The sequence below is a fragment of the Rhyacophila brunnea genome, unplaced genomic scaffold (assembly GCF_057557595.1).
Source record: "Rhyacophila brunnea isolate RB1 unplaced genomic scaffold, BYU_Rbru_1.0 scaffold_13, whole genome shotgun sequence".
NCBI classification, from domain to species: domain Eukaryota; kingdom Metazoa; phylum Arthropoda; class Insecta; order Trichoptera; family Rhyacophilidae; genus Rhyacophila; species Rhyacophila brunnea.
In genome coordinates, this window is record NW_028232785.1 from 29736989 (window position 1) to 29755253 (window position 18265).

An 18265-nucleotide genomic window follows, 5' to 3' on the forward strand; every position below is an offset into this window, starting at 1 on the left:
GGTCAAATAAAAACGTTTTTGAATTTTGTGTGGATTACCTCTATTCACTTCCAAGGTGAAGATATTCACCAAGATTTATTTTCAACACGTCTAGTATTCTCAATACTTTCTATAACCTGATTCCTAAACCTAAACAATTTTTCACAAACATGTGTTTGGATCCAGCGTGTCTATTCCTGAGACTATGTACGCAAGACGCTTCCCGCTGCTATCTAAGGAAGGTTTGTATCCAATTGTTGTAATTGTTACAATAAGTGCTATGTTTTAACAGCACTTTTCTTGGCAAAGCTAAACTTTCGAGCGAGATGACTGTTTAGACCAAGGGTTCCCAACCTCGGAACGCGACGGGTTTTCTGTGGGGTCGCCAGCTTATAAAGCTAAAAAAAATTCACTATAATGCAATTTTTATTTTGGGCAGAGAGGTGGTGGCGTTCTCATTGCTGTACGCTCCGACCGACCAGACAGTATATCTGTTGTTGACTGTCACTTTGCTGCAGCTATTGATGTCGTTATTATTCGATTACGGTGAAATGGGTCATTTTTCACTGTTACGTGTATTTTCCACCGCGATCGTCTCGCGATGCATATAATTCGTTCTTTTCATACTTTGAAAACTTGCCAGTTGATAATTGTATAACCATCATTGGTGATTTTAATTTGTATTCATCTCATTTCTTATACTGTATGAATCTCAAGCAGTTTTCAGAGATAAGAAATTGAGATACCCGGGGTTCCAGCGGCTAGCTCAGGTGTCCATCGAACCCCGGATTCACAAAAAAAAGATAAAAAAAGGATTTATATATGTTGGTAAAATTAAATAAAACACTAAGTCTTTCTCGTGCGGTCTTAGCGTTATATATTTTAATATTTGGTTGGACAACGTTACTTTATAGTCCATTACATATTTTATTTTTACAATTAGTTACACAGGTCCGTACACGGTTTACAAAGGACGCTTACTAACTTTCTTTTTCAAATTCCCCGTACCCACGCCGTCCAGCAAAAAGGACTCTCGTGATTGGACATACGATTAAAGCACTTGCATCACAAAAAATGGAAGAAAGCGAAGTGTCTTAGCGATTTTATTTTCTTATATCATATCACGTGTATTATATCAAATCTTGTGACATTGTCAATGTTATCAATGGAATCCAGTTTTTACTCTTGGCAGACGATTTAAAATTATATGTGTCAATTCACAGTGAATTAGATTGTCACATATTACAAAATAACTAGTAGAACTTTTTTATATTATAATAAGTGAAGGTAATTCCATAAACAACGTTTTTTGTGTAATTGAATTTGATCAAATTATATACCTACAATATATTATAATATACTATCATAAAAATGTCAATACGATATAATAAAATATTGTACTTATTTAAAAAAATTAATAATTATTTGAATAAGTATATATATATAATAATATTATAGTAAGTAGAATATATTATATTCTTATAATATGTAAATGAATTTTTGTCTAGCGATTTTTTCATCTGGCAATACTTGCAACTTATTATGGTAACTTACTGCCATCTGGTTGGAATCGACCAAAGTTTTTAGTAACAGATTTTTAGAAATTCATGGTAGATGCCTGTAAATATAAATAGATGGCGTGAAAGTCACATTATATGTGTAATTTAGGCCAAAGACATCGCCTTAAATGCAAGTCTTACACCCTGTTAGTGATTTTAACAAATATTTTTATACCATTATTACTCTCGATTGAGGATACTTGATAATATGAATTAATTTAATATTTTATGCAACCTAATTAAAACTTTTCTATTGTTCTGTTAGTAGAAATATACAGAAATAAACTAATAACGCATGTAGGTATACGTACATGGAATTACTGTCGGCAATAGTTCTTATTTTAAACTATCATGACAATTACTGTTTACACATAAAAGTGCTGACTGTCTCTCCAATCTCATTCTTCAAGAGTAAGCGAGACGCGAGTGGTCATTTTATACGATATTTGACAGGAGGTATTGAAAATCGCTTAACCTCAAATCAGTAGTTGGTTTTTTTTACCGAAAGGTTCGCCATTATCGTTCTACTGCGGAGGCGCAGATATTACTCGCGCGGAAAAAAATCACCACATTTCGGAAGCTTCCAAACTTGTTTGATTCATACACGCAATCTTGCTAACTGCAGGATATTACGTGTTTCCCCATAAATTTTCTTACTGTGCACAGTAAATATATGCATGTGTAAACGGGCCAATTTGACACCCCATCTTTATATCTGTTCGCTTAATGTTTAAAGAATATAGCTTTTCATGAGTTTTTTCCCAAATGGAAGCTGTTTTCAAATTTATGGTTTGAATAAATAAAATATTTATTCCCAATACGCTAGATTTGGCCATCCATGGACAATACGTCATGTTTTCGATAATACGGGATAAAATGAAATCAGTCCTTTTAAAGCTATGCATTAATTATAATGAAGAGTGCCAAAACCATGGCTATCGGCGCAAGGTTCAGTGATAAAATTATATCATGTTTATGATTTTCAGAATTTTAAAAGTAAATTATTGTCTCAACTGTGAGGATTTTAATTAGGTAACATAATCTGGGATATTAAATGGCAATATTCTTTCATAAAAGTGTAATTAGCTTAGATACTTAAAAAAAATTGTTTGTATTTTTTTCGTTCCAGATTTACAATGTTAAGGGCAGTATACCTTCTGATGAAAGTGATCTCGTCCATATTTCATCACATTTTGACAACGGTAATGCATTGCAGATTGTGGAATATGAACGAAATGATCTTATAACTGTGGACAATGGGTCTATCTCTCGACTTGGCCCAATAGATGTCTACTTAGAGTTGAATACGTCGAATAGAAAGGAAGCTCGTCTTGTTGTGAAGAGAATATTATATTATGAGAGATATTACGTATGCAATTTTTGCTACAGTTTCTTCCCCACCAAAAATATTATGCAAGAACATAGAACTTGTCACACGTCTTCCGTTTTCTTTGAAGCTTTTCCTGATTATCTTAAGAATCAGAAAAAGATTATGGAAGAAAGCACCGATGCCAATGGAATATATTATTGTAATGCTATACGTTTAAATCAATTAAATATTAGGAATCAAAAAACATATCAAAATCTGCACAGAGAAACTGACATTTCACGGATACAGTCCGAAATGTCTTACGATGATATTGACGTTCATCAACATGTCATTAAAAAGGAAACGGATTTCCAAGTATGTGCTTACCAGAAAAGTAATTCTGTTAGTGATGTTACTACTACATCATCTGATAAAAATAATAAAACTATGGGATACGAATCCCATTTTCCTCAAGACAAATTGATTAAACCCAACAACTCTACAGGTGTACATCTGAGTCCGCGCAGAACATCTGATAAATCTATTTTTGACCCCTCGCCACCGTATTATGATATTGAAATCCATGAAAATGATGTTAAAAAGGAGTTATTAGCCATGACTACCGAAAAGGAAGTTAGTCTAAAGTTGAAAAAAAATACATTCTACGATAGAAATTTTGTATGTCATGTATGTTTTGCTTTTTTTTCATCTGAAGACATTTTAAAGGAACACAAATTGATTCACGGCGTGTCTTTGTCAGGAAACGATAACATTAATCTCAATATAAAACGGTTTGCTTGCAGTGAATGCGAATATATTGCGTCAAACAGTCTCGTTTTAAAAAAACATATAATGATCCATAGTAGCGAAATCCCATTTCTGTGCAATATATGTGGTTATGGTACAAGAAAAATCAGTCACATGAAGCGACACGGCATGAGTCACAGTGGAGAAAAACCAATAATGTGCAACGTGTGTGATTATAAATGCCGAGATTCCGCTTCATTGAAAAGACACAAATTGGTTCATAGTGAGGAAAAACCTTTAGCTTGCAACGTGTGTGAATTTAAATGCAAAGATTCCGATAATTTGAAAAGACATAAACTGATTCATGGTAGTGAAAAACCTTATGCATGCTGCTTATGTAATTATAAAACTATAAATAAGGGTTGTTTAAAAGCACATATGGTGGTTCACGTTAGCGCGAAACATTTTAAATGCAATTTTTGCGATTTTAGGTTTAAAACAGCCAGCGATTTGAAGAGACACAATATAATTCATACCGTAAAAGCGATTAAGTGCGATAAATGTGATTTTAAAACCTACAGAAACAGTTATCTGATAGATCATGTATTGGTTCATACTGGAGAAAAGCCATTTAAGTGTAAAATATGCGATTACAAATGCAGAAGGCGTTCTCACTTGACGTCACATAATAAAGTTCATATACTTGGGCAAAAAAAACCTTTTAAGTGCAATGAATGTGATTTTTGCTGTACATCATCTTGTACCTTAAAGAAACACAAAATGCTCCATAGCGGTAAAGCACCTTTTCAGTGCCACTTATGTGATTACAAATGTATATGGGGAACTTCTTTTAAGAGACACAAAATGATTCACAGTCGCGAACAAAACCACTAAGTAATTTGTGGTACAGAATATAGTCATGTCTTAGAGTAGTCTATATAAAAGCGACACCATTGTATTGCTCAATCAACAAGTTTTATTTGAATCATTGCCCTGACATCTCCAATGCAAAGTGTGCCGCATATTATCCTTATACCAGTTTAAAAAGTTTGAAGACAACGTATTTCAAAGCGACAACATCTGCAATAAACAACGAATCGGCCGAAACGTACGTAACGCCAGGTGGCTATTTTTTGTTGGTGAAAACAAGCCAGAGTAACTCCGCCAATTGTCCGCAGTGCAGGAGCCACCAATGTACACTTAGGCCCTCCTCCCACGGCGCAACTGAAATCTGGTGATACTGGTTGGTGATGGTACTCATAAACTGACAAATGTGATGATTCGCACACGGCGCTACTGAAACCACTTGAAATAATAATCACATAACCTCAAACTGTCAAACTGGACCATCAGCTGTTTTGTACAAAAACCAACAACACGCACGCTGCCGCGTTTACTTGAATAAAATTAGGTTATTTCAATTTTGCTTGTCTTGTACTTTTGACGTCTTGGGTTGTAAATGGTTTTTATAGCATGACACTTGTTCGCAGTGCTACCAATTTTGGTAAGAAAATATGATTTTTCACCGAATCTAATGATGTTGGTACCACTGTTTTACGGTGACTGGAAACTTGAGAGACCGCGCGACTAGCATGTCGCATCTCTTCGCGACCGTTTTGATGCCGAGAGATTCCAGTCTCGCCGTCAGCGAGCGGCCATTGAAATACATTAGCTAGATACTGGCTGGAATTTTAGTTTCAGTTCCGACGGACATAAGTTGCGCCGTGGGAGGATGGCCTTAAATAGTCTAAATGTGTAGGAAAATTTACCTGCCATAGGGACACATTTACATATTCCTTATTTTTTACAACAAGACTAGAGATTTCAGAACCATGCCCAGTCGAAATAATAGCGAAGTAGTGTGAGAGACTGGATTCCACAAAACTCCCTATTGTGCGAATTAAAAACCTTTCGCCTGGCTACAGAACGAGGTAACAGAACTGATAATGATATGATAAATTTGCTATACCTACTGCGACAATCAACCGTATTTTTGACGCTAATGATGAGTTCAAGACAATGGCCATGACGTGGACTTGGAAAGTCTAAATGAATCTCTCACCCGAACACGACAGAAGAAGAAGATCGCAGGATATGACGGAAACGAAGGTAGCAGTGTCGATCTCCCTACCACGATTACCTCAGATCGCCCCATTATATCACTCGGCCCTTGAACCTCGTGTCGCTGCTTAACCACAGCTTATTCTTATTGTGCCATCCTCTAGCGGAAGTCGGCCACCATCAAGGCGATCTTATCTTTGTCGTCTGCTACCCGGAACAGTTCAGTGGAGCTGCACTCGTACCAATTACGGAGGTTCTTGAGCCACGAAATGCGGCGCCGTCCTCTACTACGCTTAGCATTGATCTTTCCTTGAATGACAAGTTGGGGAATGCCGTATTTTTGTCCTCTTATAATGTGGCCGAGGTATTGTAGTTTCCTGGTTTTGATACTACGTAGAACTTCGCAGTCCTCCCCTATTCGATTGAGAACTTCAACTTTTGTCACCCGGTCAGTCCAAGGAATTTTGAGGATGCGTCTATACAGCCACATCTCGAAGAACGAGAGAAAGCAATTTAAAAACTCTCATGCCAATTATGTTGATTTTTTAATATGCTCAGCTGTTTATATAATATTAAATAAATCAAATAAACAATTTCATAACAACTTACCATCTTTCTTTACTTCCTATGCAACCTCCTTCCAAAGTGATTTTACCACTGGTACATTTTTGTATAATTTGTTAGATGGGTTCCACAAAGGCTCTCTTTTATAAACCGCACCTATCAAAACATCCTCCATCTTGCAAAATCACTAGGTGACACAATAAAATTAACCAACACGTTTGTTCGCCGGGAGACTTACTAGGTGACTAATATTCACGTAGCGAGGCGCGAAGCGTACAGTTTGGCCATTGCGATAGTATAGTGTGCGTCCGTTCGCTAGGATACGTCACCAAGCACGGCACCTACCTATGTGGCCTTAGCCTTAATGTTTTTGATAAATTTATAGATCAATTTAAATAGGGTTACGCTACTTGGCTCGAGCACTTCGGAGGAGTAATGCGCAAAAAATCAACTCATTGTAAACATTGACAATTTTATTTGAAATATTATTTTATGACAATTTGAGAATTAAGGCAATACCTCAGCTGAGGCATGGTCTAAAAAGATCGTGACTAGTCGAAGCGCAGATTGCGGGTCGCGGGTGCAAAAGACGCAAGCCGAACGAAATATAATTTGTCATAAAAAATCAACATCCGTCCATTTTATATTGTTTATTATTATATTCGTAATAATAATAGTATATTCATTGGCATGTTTTCTTTTTTAAGTACATACCTACGTAAAGTTTTTTAGTCATCTTTACACGATTTGAGAATGTTTTCATCCGACACAACGACAAAACGAATCGACGTGCAGACACCTCGACTATCGCTCTTCGAATGGCAACGTGGCCGAAATTTTGTTCCACATACAGTTGAAAATTATCTGCCGTTTCACTTATGTACGCACTTAACCTAGGGGCGGCAGGTTATATGAAAGTGTGGTGAAGCCGGCTAGTATGGCGAAAAAGTATGGTTGGGCGGGCTGGTTATCAATTTGTGGCAAAATTTGAACGTTAACATTATATTTTACGGGTACGTTATAATGACCAAAGTAAATCCTCTGTGATGCCCTGATTTTTTTTAATCGCGTCACTATTTTTCGTAAGTTATCGGCTATTGTTGGCCTGCTTCATTCAGCTGTATGAGAAAGCCGATTCCTTGCCCCCTTTTAATTTAATACCTCTATGCTCTTAACACACCAGTGGCTCGTTTAGAAGAATATTTTAGAATACTTTTTGTCAAATATCTGTCCTGGGGGTGTAATTGTTCACCTACAAGTTATTGCGAGTTGTCACATCCACGAGAGGTTATCGATGCGCGTGGCTTTACAGTCGTAATAATTATTAGAATAATTCCTTTCCGTTCGTGTTATCCGCGCTGCTCTGTATTGTATAAATGCACTAATAATTAATGGGTGACTTGGATCTTTCAGTAGGGTGTCGCTGAGGGAGTGGGTTCAACCATTGAAGCTTATGGACCCACCAAATAACTCGGCCCGCACCACAATCACGGAACCCTACGATTGGATCTGAAGAATCATTTTTTTTTGGAATATCTCAGGAGCAGTTACACAAGACTGTGATCGACATGCACTCAAATGTGCTTCAACTGAATTTACATGATTGGAGTACGCATGGGAGGGATCAGCACGTAGAAGCAATATTAAAATTGTAGTAAGTAACAAAAGCAAAATACAAAACTGCCGAACATTATAAGTGAAGGGAGAGCAGTATGAAGCCGCAAATTTTCGAAATCAAGCAGTTGAGAAGACTGTTTGACACAAAATTATCCGGGTTACCATCCTAAGTTATGATAGTTATATTTTGTAAAAAAAATAAAAGTCGCTATCATGAATAACACAAAGCAATATCGTATTTAAACGGTTTTTAGATAGTTGATTTTGTGCGACATAATACTGGTCGACATGACATAAATATACATTTAATTCAACATACATAACTTGAAAACACCTCAGATATATGCGAGTACCTACCTAGTAGAAAAAGATATTTGAAAAAAATACGATGCTCGATGAGATTTAAGCCCGTATAACTACCGGAATCGTGCCAACTGTGCAATAACCAATTGGACATAGTTATGCAGAAAGTAGCCAGTCCACAAAAAATAAAAAAATAAATGAGATATGATATAGATCAGAATGATGCGAGAAGGTTTTCTCTACGTTCTGCTGAAAATAGCCAAGCCGCAAACAAATAATACTTGAAATAAAATACTATTTACAATTTTACATACGTTTTTTATATCATGTTGTTGCTAAAGTTCCATTTTATCAGCTCGACATTATTGTGGACTGGCTACAATCTGCATAACTACGTTCAATTATGCTACGAGCCATTTCCGATTGAAGAGAAAGCCGTTATATAAACGACTGGTCCTACCTTTCCGCCCCTCCCGTTGTCTATGGAAGACCTTTCATTGCCTGTCATTGTATATAGAGTGCTCATACTGACGCGTCTGTCGTGTTCACTTGAAGGAGTAATGTTAGCTTCAGATTATTTGAACGTATCTTGGAGACCCTGGAGTTCATCTGATGTAGTGGTTCTGTGTTATTAATAATAAAATTGGAAGTGACGATCAAAGTAAGTTAACTAATTCTTCTGTGTATAATAATATTATAATACACTAGGACATTTGTCATTGTGACAGTCGATTCCACACGACAATAACTAATAACTTATTTATACTCTTCAGTCATTATAGAATACCAAACTCTGCTTGCAAGTACGTTATCGATAAAAAATAGTATGGCAGTGGACCGCTCGTTGCTTGTAAGTGCAAGTTAGCCGGCTCGCACATCACAATGCGCCTTGTGTGCCTAACGGCCATAAATCAAAAGTTCTAAGACTTTCGACGAATGTTGCATCGTACATCCTCGCACATCTGCCCAGCGGCAAACGTCAAACACGAAAAAAGAGAAGTCTCTCGTCTGCCATTTTTATTGTGTTGATTGTATGAACAAACGTCAAACGCTCACCGCGATGAGCGAGCAATGACAGTGTAGACAGAGACAGAAACAGAAATGGCCGATGGCCGCAGGCTGTGCGCTTGCGCGGAGGCGACATTCCCGAGATCGACATGCACGCTTTGGCCATTGCAACTAGACGAATGTCCCAGGGTCGCAGAGTTGCAGTTGCATCGGCCAATCTGCGAAGGTCCATTTGATAACGTTTGTTTCTTGGTTTACGATGACGTCACATCGACGAATTCGTCGTAAGACGCATGCGGCGAGTTCTGATGTGCGAGCCCTCTTATGCTCAGGCTTTATTAATCTAAAGATGGCGGTCCTTTGGCTCATTACATGATTTTTTTTCATGTGGCAACACACGGGTATCATGTCGCAATTACAGGATTTTTAAGTTGTCCTCGTCACATTTACCATTAAAACTTTCATTTATCTTGGAGACCTTGGAATTCATCTAATGCAGTGGTTCTGTGTTATTAATAATTGGAAGTGACGATCAAAGTAAGTTAACTTAGATAGATGAGTTAAATGATAAATAATACACTAGCATAACATAAATACACCTTCTACAAAAAATGTAATGCATAGATCAATGCTACATATTTTTTGGAAATCGATATTACCACCGGTTTTGAATGAAGGACTAGTTTGACTTTGACAGCTGATGAATAACAGTATAATACAATATTTGATTTGAGATTTTTTTATTATTCAATTTGAAACGAGAAAGGGTGAATCAATGTCAAGGCGGGATCTGAATTTGACAGCTGAAAAGTGGATCACTCGTTGCTTGTGCAAAAAGTTATGCTCAGGCTTTATCATTCTAAAGTTGGCGGTGTACGAGCTTATGACTTACGACAATTTAAACTACCTAGTATCTCATACATGAAAAATGCTTATCAAATTGCGTTCATATTAACTATCGTTTTTTGTATATTAAATCGAGGAATATTAATTCCCTTCATTACTAACAAACGCCCGAATCTCGCCAAATATTTTATTTATAACGGCGACATGGATTTGCTAACAATTTTATATAAACAATTTCTTTTATTCAACAAATAATTGACAAGATTTTGAGAATGTCATCATCATCATCAGCCTGAATCTATCCACTGCTGGATGAAGGCCTCTTCAAGCTGCTTCCACTTCTCTCGGTCCTGTGCACAGCGTTTGTTATGTTCAAAATGAACATAACTAACTTTCATACCTCTGGCAACCCCGACGATCTATGGTCACGTCGATGGAGCGTACGCGATTTAACAGATGTTGCTGATGGAATTTCCGACCGCAACGGAGGTCGCAAGGTGCGAACGCAGCAACAGGGCTTTTTGATTCTGACTGTCGTCTAGTATAGTCGTGCTCCGCTTGTGTTTTACCCAACATTTATAATGGACGTCACTTAACGAAGCACGATTGCATCCGCAGTGCTTGAAGCCTCTTATCGTTCTAGTTTCGTATTTTAAAACTACTATTATTTGATTCACTACTCTTCCAATGTTTCTTTTCAAACTTAACTGCTCGCATTTATTTTAGTATTTCCAAATTTCAATATCGAGCCGCTTAATAACCTTTTAATGTAATTCTAATTTCTTGCTTTGACGATAATATAGTTTCTGTCAAGTATATAAATTGCTCTTTTATTTATTGTTCCCGCTTTATTCCACACTGTTAAATAATTATAATCTTTCACGGTTTCAAGATCGTGTGGCGCCCAGGACTTTATACACAATAAGTAATTATTGTTCAGCTTGAGAAAGATCAGGTAATCCATGGTCCTTCCTTGTTTGCTTATGTCTCATGCTCTCTTTTCTTTTAACTTTACTCTATTCTAAATCCATTTTAGAAACATTCTTTTATTTTGTGATTGTGAAGACAAAGATCACAATCACAAAATACTAATATATCACGTTGCCACGTACTTCCGCATAACTTTAACATTTCATCGATCTAGCTGCCTCTAGGTATACCTTGCGGACGTTTTGTACTTCTTTGATACCACTGGATGACTAGATTTGTCCAACGATTGTCTTTTCTTCGAGCTATGTGTCCAGCCCATCTCCATTTAAGGCTTTTAATAAACTATATTACATCGCAAACCCTTGTCTGCTTCCTTATTCACTCATTCCTCTTTTTGTCCTTTGACGCTATGCCCAGCATGCACTTCTCCATACCACGTTGTGCTACTCTAAGTTTCTGGATCTCTCTTTGAATGTATTGTAACAGTCGGTATATATCTGAGGTATGTTTAAGTTTTGTATGTTCACTATATGATATGTTACAATCTCCAAATCTTGTAATTTATGCGTTGAATAAAATAAATGGTCTATTAATATATTTAAATGTTAAACAATAATAACACAATCACTGCTGATTTGTTAATTAATATTTAATTATCACATTTAAATATCATGTAAATTAAATCTAATGGCCAGGTAATGCAAACGCGCCTGTCGCGTCATCAGCTCTAAACGAGTTAAGCGTGTAAGCAACTCTCAGTGGTTTTCCATCGGTATGCACAATTTGATGTCTTTTTAGATGACCGGGATGAGCGCATTTATATGAACAAATATCGCATTTATACGGCTTTTCACCGGTGTGCGTCACTTTATGAATTTTGAGACTACCAAGTGTTGCACAATTGTATGGACATACATCGCAAAGATATGGTTTTTGACACGTATGCTTCATTTTATGGTTTTTAAGGTGAACAAGTCGCCAACATTTATATGAGCATATATCGCATTTATACGGCTTCTCAGCGGCATGCTTCAGTTTATGCGTTTTAAGATTACTTCGATTCGAGGATTTATATGAACAAATATCGCATTGGAACGACTTTTCGGAAGTGTGTTTCAATTTGTCTTTTGAGAATCTTGGGGCGCCTACATTTGAATGAAAAGACACTGCACTGATATGGCTTCTCGCCGGTATGCCTCAATTTATGTTTTTTTAGATTACCGATATATAAGCATTTATATGGGTAAATATCACATCGGTAAGGTTTTTCACCAGCATGTTTCATTTTATGTGTTTTAAGTGGACCGATACGAAGAAACTTTGCTGTGCAAATATTGCATTGATATGATTTTATATCATCATTTGCCATTTGCTGTGAGGTGCAACTCTGGGTAGAAACCTATAAAAAATATAAGGTTAGATGTATTAGATTTAATGAAATTCATATGAATTATTATCTATATGAGGCGTCTAATTCCAAAAAGCGAAAAGTCCACATTTGGTCAAAATCGGACAAAGAAATACGCACGTATTCTTTGTATAATTATACACAATATTTATTGATCTATAAATTCCAAAACGCGACATAACCCTACGAAAAAAAATATTTTAAGTCTCGATTTATTACAAAAAGCGCCAAGTCCATGTTTCATATTATTTAAAGCTTAGTTGATTTCGCGCGTGTTTAAGTCAACCAATAAGTGAACGATCAATATTGAAAAGGGCGTCTCCCATGCTGTAGCATCTGGTAAACTCATGACAGTGCCACGGAAATATGTGCCTTATGCGAAGTAAATTAAAAAGTGAGCTACAAATAGCGCTACGTCCAATTTTATTTTGCCTATATTTATTACATTTAAGAGTTTATCGCCTGAAACAAATTGCCATTTGGTTCTAATTTTGACATAGAATACAACGGAAAAAATAATTGAAGCTTGAAACATCAAAACGTTGTTTCCCGAAAATATTGAATTGTGGACTTGTCGCTTTTTGTAATTAGACGCCTCATATAAAGTCAAAATAACCCCTGAACTAAAAATATTTTTCCTAAACGGGAGACTTCCTATACAATATTTAGTTCTAGCACATATTCGTACATGTTACAGTAGCAATCTTGGAAAAGACGGATCATTATATAGTTTTTCAGCCATATCTAATTTAATATTTATGTAATACGTCACACATTCTGCAACAGCTACGATGTGCAGTTTAGGAACAAAAATAAAAAAGGTTTTGAAATGTACATACAAATTTTATTTCATAAAAATTCACGCCAGTGGAATATATCAACACCCGAAGCAATTTGGTTGAACATACTTATCGTCCTTTCAATTGGCATTACCAGTAGCACGTTGGTTCTGCACTTTGGGAAAATAAATAACTGATGCGCCTCCTGTCTACTAGTAGAAGTGAAACAACCACAAACTCTGAGAAAACGACATAAATATATTGTGTCCTTATCGGGAATCGAAACTGGAACTCTCGGTTCTTTATGCATCGGACCACGAGGGCTAGTGATATAACTGACTTACTATTACTGCCATCTTGGAAAACGACAGCTGATTCACAATCGTCAGCCATTTTTAGAAAATAGTTCATGTGATACACTTTAAATAAAAGGTGTTTTGCAAAGTTACAATTACAATTTTTTTTATAACAATGTATATATATTTGAAAGCCACAATCTATAAATTCAATTTACAGTACCTTTCTAAATCCAGCTGGCTTGTAGTCTGGGTCAGAGCGACCAGCTTTGGAATCATCATAATTGATTTTGCGCATCATTTCATCAAACTCATCATTGATGTCAACTGGTTGATAATCAATTTTAGATTTTATATCGGACAAACCCATTTCGGAGTGCTTTAAATAACAATAAAATAATAATTAATACTTAAATACAAAGTGTATACCTACCTACATGAATTCTAGCATTGCTATACTACACCCATTCGAGTAAACCAACCCATTACTATCGTGTGACCTAAATACTATAATCATGAAGAATGAACACGAAGGAATTCTACTACATTGGCTGTATCCAGCGCCATCTTTAGATTAATAAAGCCTGAGTATATTTTTTGCACAAGCAACGAGTGATCCACTATTCAGCTGTCAAAATCAGATCCAATATTGCTTGACATATTGATTCGCCCTTTCTCGTTTCAAATTGAATTATAAAAAAATCTCAAATCAAATATATTAACTATCAGTGTTATTTATAAATACTACACCTACGTTCCTGTTATTCATCAGCTGTCACAGTCAGACTAGTCCTTCACACAAAATCCGGTCGTAATATCGATTTCCAATATGTAGCATTGATCTATGCATTACATTTGTAGAATGTGTGTTAATGCTCGTGTATTATTTAACATGTCACTCATCTATCCAAATCAAACCATTCCCTGTGTGAACACGACAGACGCGTCAGTATGAGCACTCTATAGAACAATGACAGGGAATGACAGGTCATCCATTGACAACAACGGGAGGGGCGGAAAAAGTAGGACCAGTCGTTATGAATGTATCGGCTTTCTACTTGAGTCGGCAATGAGTCGATGCATCCTTCTTGCTATTTTCATTATATATAAAAAACATTCTTAATATTACGCATGGCATTCTCAAACGCTTAGTTTAATAAGAAAAGTGAATATTAGCATATTCAGATCTCGGTAGGTACTATTATAGAGATGACCGCATATAATACGGTTATTTCTTCCGGATAAGAAAACTCACGGTTAACTGTGCTACGGTGAAATATAATGCGTACAATTTACATGTAACCATCTTCGTATGGCCTAGGAATGACAAATACAAAAATTAAACCCACCTGTAGTTCTGGCTTGACATCGGAATACGAGCATCCTGGTTGGGAACAATCATCGGTAAATGGATTCATTGGAACTTCAACAAATTCGAGTTTGACGTCAACTAGTTGAAGATCATTTTCTTCTTTTATATCGGTAAGGGATGTTTCAGAATCCTAAAAACAAAAACATACTCAGGGAATACCTACACAATATAAGAAAGAAATGAAGCGCCTAGTTTCAAAAGCCCCTAAAACGATTTTAGGTAATAGTGTTGGTTTACTTTGGCGATACGACAAAATTGTGCACACTTTTTCATTCATTTTTTTTCCGTTGAATTAAGAATAACAGTAAGTTACTTGTAAGGAATACAGTTAGTTCTTTTTTTTTAATTCATTCCAGTCCAGTCCTGCTAAACCAAACAGTGATATATTATAATAATATTATTCTATCCATAAAATATTCTCTCAACATGTCTAATTTAATTGCATAATTTTAGATATTTTATAGATAGACGAGCATTTATTCATTATTATTTATTTTAGCTTGGTTTCTGAGGGTTTAATTGAATTTAAAAAATTAACCATCACCGTCTCTAAATTGTAGTCTTGATTCATTGAAAACAAATACGTATGACTAACAAAATTTAGTGTGCACTATTTATGACAGATCAAGCCTACCTTCACCCTTCGCCAATGCTATACGAGTACCAAGCCTTACACCAAATTTGCGATATTCCAATATATTCAGAAAAAAAAAAATATTGTACAGTTCTCAATTTTCTTGTATGGGAGATAACACCACTGCACATAGATGTACTGAAGTATGACTATATTCTAAAACATTAGAGAGGCTTAAAAGAATATTATTTTATGTACCTAATAAAAATACTTTATGCAGTCATCAAATGTTTAAAATATATATAAAGGATAATAAGGATTCAAAATTATATAAATAGATTATCTACAACGTTTAAAGAATGTCCAGGGTTATAAACTGAAAATACCATAAAAGCTCCATTTTGACCTACGCTGAGCATGTAGGCCCTTAATTTAGAAATAAAATTTCTTCTATGAAATATCCATTTAGATAGAATACACACATTTTCATAAAAAAAATATGTTTCTTCAATTTATCGCACTATACCTACTTTCGACCGATCAGTCATATTGTCGAAGATACGAGAATACGTTGCAACTTTACTGTGAATATTACTGCAGCAAACACTATATTGACTTAGGTACGAGAAAGAGCTTCAGTACAATAATTATCTGTCGGAGTTCAGTATTCTGTATACTTACAAACACGTAACTCAAGATACGAGAGAGAACTTTTTATATACAACGTTTTTTTAAATTTTGTGTTCAATTATTATGCTCAATATGCTCAAACTTGTACTTGATGTGAAGTATATAAAAAACAAACAAATATAGAATACTAAAATGTGATTTTGATTTGCATAGTAACGCACGTATATATATTAATAATTTAGTTGCAAGGACCACCCTCGTAGCAACCAATAATAGTGGATTGGATTACGGATTTCTTCCAAAATAACTTTTCAACAAAACAGAATTAACTGAAAATGAATTCAATTCCACTTAAAGATGGCTTAAAGTATTAAAAGAATGCATTGGCATCGTGTTCTGATATATTCTAAAAGTTTCAAATGTGTAGCTAGTCGGGAAGTTAGTTAAAAATCGATTGCAAGATTCGTACTGGATAAACAACCATCGGACAAATATAAGAATACGAGCTAATAAAAACGTTGTAATTATAAAATACAATCTACCCGGTAGAATTGTCATTGGGTACCTAGTGTAAAAATGGAGGTTCAATCAATAACGCGAATAAAACACATTTGAGGACATAAGCATGTTACTATTACTGACGTTAGTTGACGTGATTTAAACGCACGATTATTTACTGTACCTATAATAACAAAGAATACCTAGATTAATTGTAAAAAAAACCGATGGTGTCAAATGGTATCCGAAAGGCAGTTTCTTGATACATCTTGTGGGTTGTATAGTGGGTCTACGAATTCAATTGGTTTGTGAAAAAATGTATGTATCAATGATATTGGACAAATACTATTGGCAAACCGATGGAAACTATATTATATTTTATAAACTAACCTCAGAATTATAACTAGAGTCTTCGACATGTTCTCGCTTTACGTAAGTATGGTCGTGCAAACAGTTTGGAAGTTCAATTATTGACAGGTCAAACCGACTCTGCGCCTCTTCATTATATAGTTCTTCAATATATTCTTGCTTTATTTCCATGTCTGTGCTTTTGTTCTAAGATCGGCTTCCTGACAACTTTTAGTATAGTGTTGCCACAAGAAAGAAAAAATATATCTGTCTATAAATACATAGACAAACACAATCAGTAAATAGAGACAAAAACACTGTCTAATCAGATGAAGGTAGAGTGTTGTAGGTAGGTTGTTAATATTATTATTAAAATCACTAGAATCTCGATTGATGGATGTGTGACGGTATTACATTGAGACTAATTTGAACGGGTTCATTCTCGAACAGTGTCATTTTTTGACTTTACAACGAGTCGGTGCAGTGACGTCCTGTGGAGGTAGGCAGATTGAGAGTCGCTTGGGGGCGGCAGTTACTCGAAGGGCGCCAAATCGAGGAAAATCATTTTTTATATATAAAAATAGCTACTTAACTAAGCTAAGTAATAACGGAACTACCCTTCTAAGAAGTAGGGAGTAAGATTATGTTAACGCGCGTGTTTGAACATGTACCTAACCGGAAAAAAAATATTTTTTTAAAAACGGTACATGATCTTACTCCCCACTTCATTTATCGTTTGTCAATTTATGGCTACGGCCGTATGTTGTAGCTTAACCACTGGGGAATGCCAATTTAGATATGGCGTATTTCAAAAAAATACTATCTTATTCTTGGGTCAATGATTAGTATAAAGCAAACACTATTCATAGAATATTCATCACATTTGAATGGTCAAAGACATGGGTTATAATCAGTATCTTTAGAATTATCTTTAATTGTGTAAATCTTGCCCATTTTTTGAATAATAAAATGCCTAATTCTTGTCAAATTTGGGATCACAGAGATTATCAATATAATTCTTTATCGTAAATGTTTCACTAAGTATAATAATGTCGACATAAATTTTACTAATAGTTTTATAAATAAATATAAAAAATCTTAACACCACTGCACATGGATGTACTGAAATATGACTATATTCTAAAACATTAGAGCGAGAGATTTAAAAGAATACTATTTTATTCCATAAAAATACTTTATGCAAAATAAATATAAAGGATAAAATGGCTTCAAAATTATATAAAAAGATTATCTCCAAAGGTTAAGGAATGTCCTGGATCATGTTTTGAAAATAGCATAAAAGCTCCATTTTGACCTACGCTGAGCATGTGGACCTTTAAGTTGTGATTATATTATGCTGCACGTCGCGTACTATCACGTGACTTCACGGTAAGCTGCCTCTAAGGAAAAGTGTGTAATGTTGTTTTTCTTGGTGTT

At 35.4% G+C, this 18265-nt stretch overlaps 2 protein-coding genes across 2 annotated transcripts in view; both read right to left on the reverse strand.

Annotated features, from left to right (window-relative positions):
* Positions 1-18265, reverse strand: part of LOC147077210 (uncharacterized) — a 332131-nt gene that overhangs the window by 248027 nt on the left and 65839 nt on the right. The gene's annotated exons all lie outside the window — the stretch shown is intronic.
* LOC147077221 (uncharacterized) lies at positions 10167-17069 on the reverse strand. The gene is made up of 4 exons (XM_085940752.1): positions 16871-17069; positions 14756-14908; positions 13630-13785; positions 10167-12322 (listed from the first exon to the last, which is right to left on the reverse strand). Exons 1-4 carry the CDS (start codon positions 17018-17020, stop codon positions 11993-11995), a joined length of 789 nt encoding a protein of 262 aa, XP_085796878.1. The 5' UTR covers positions 17021-17069; the 3' UTR covers positions 10167-11992.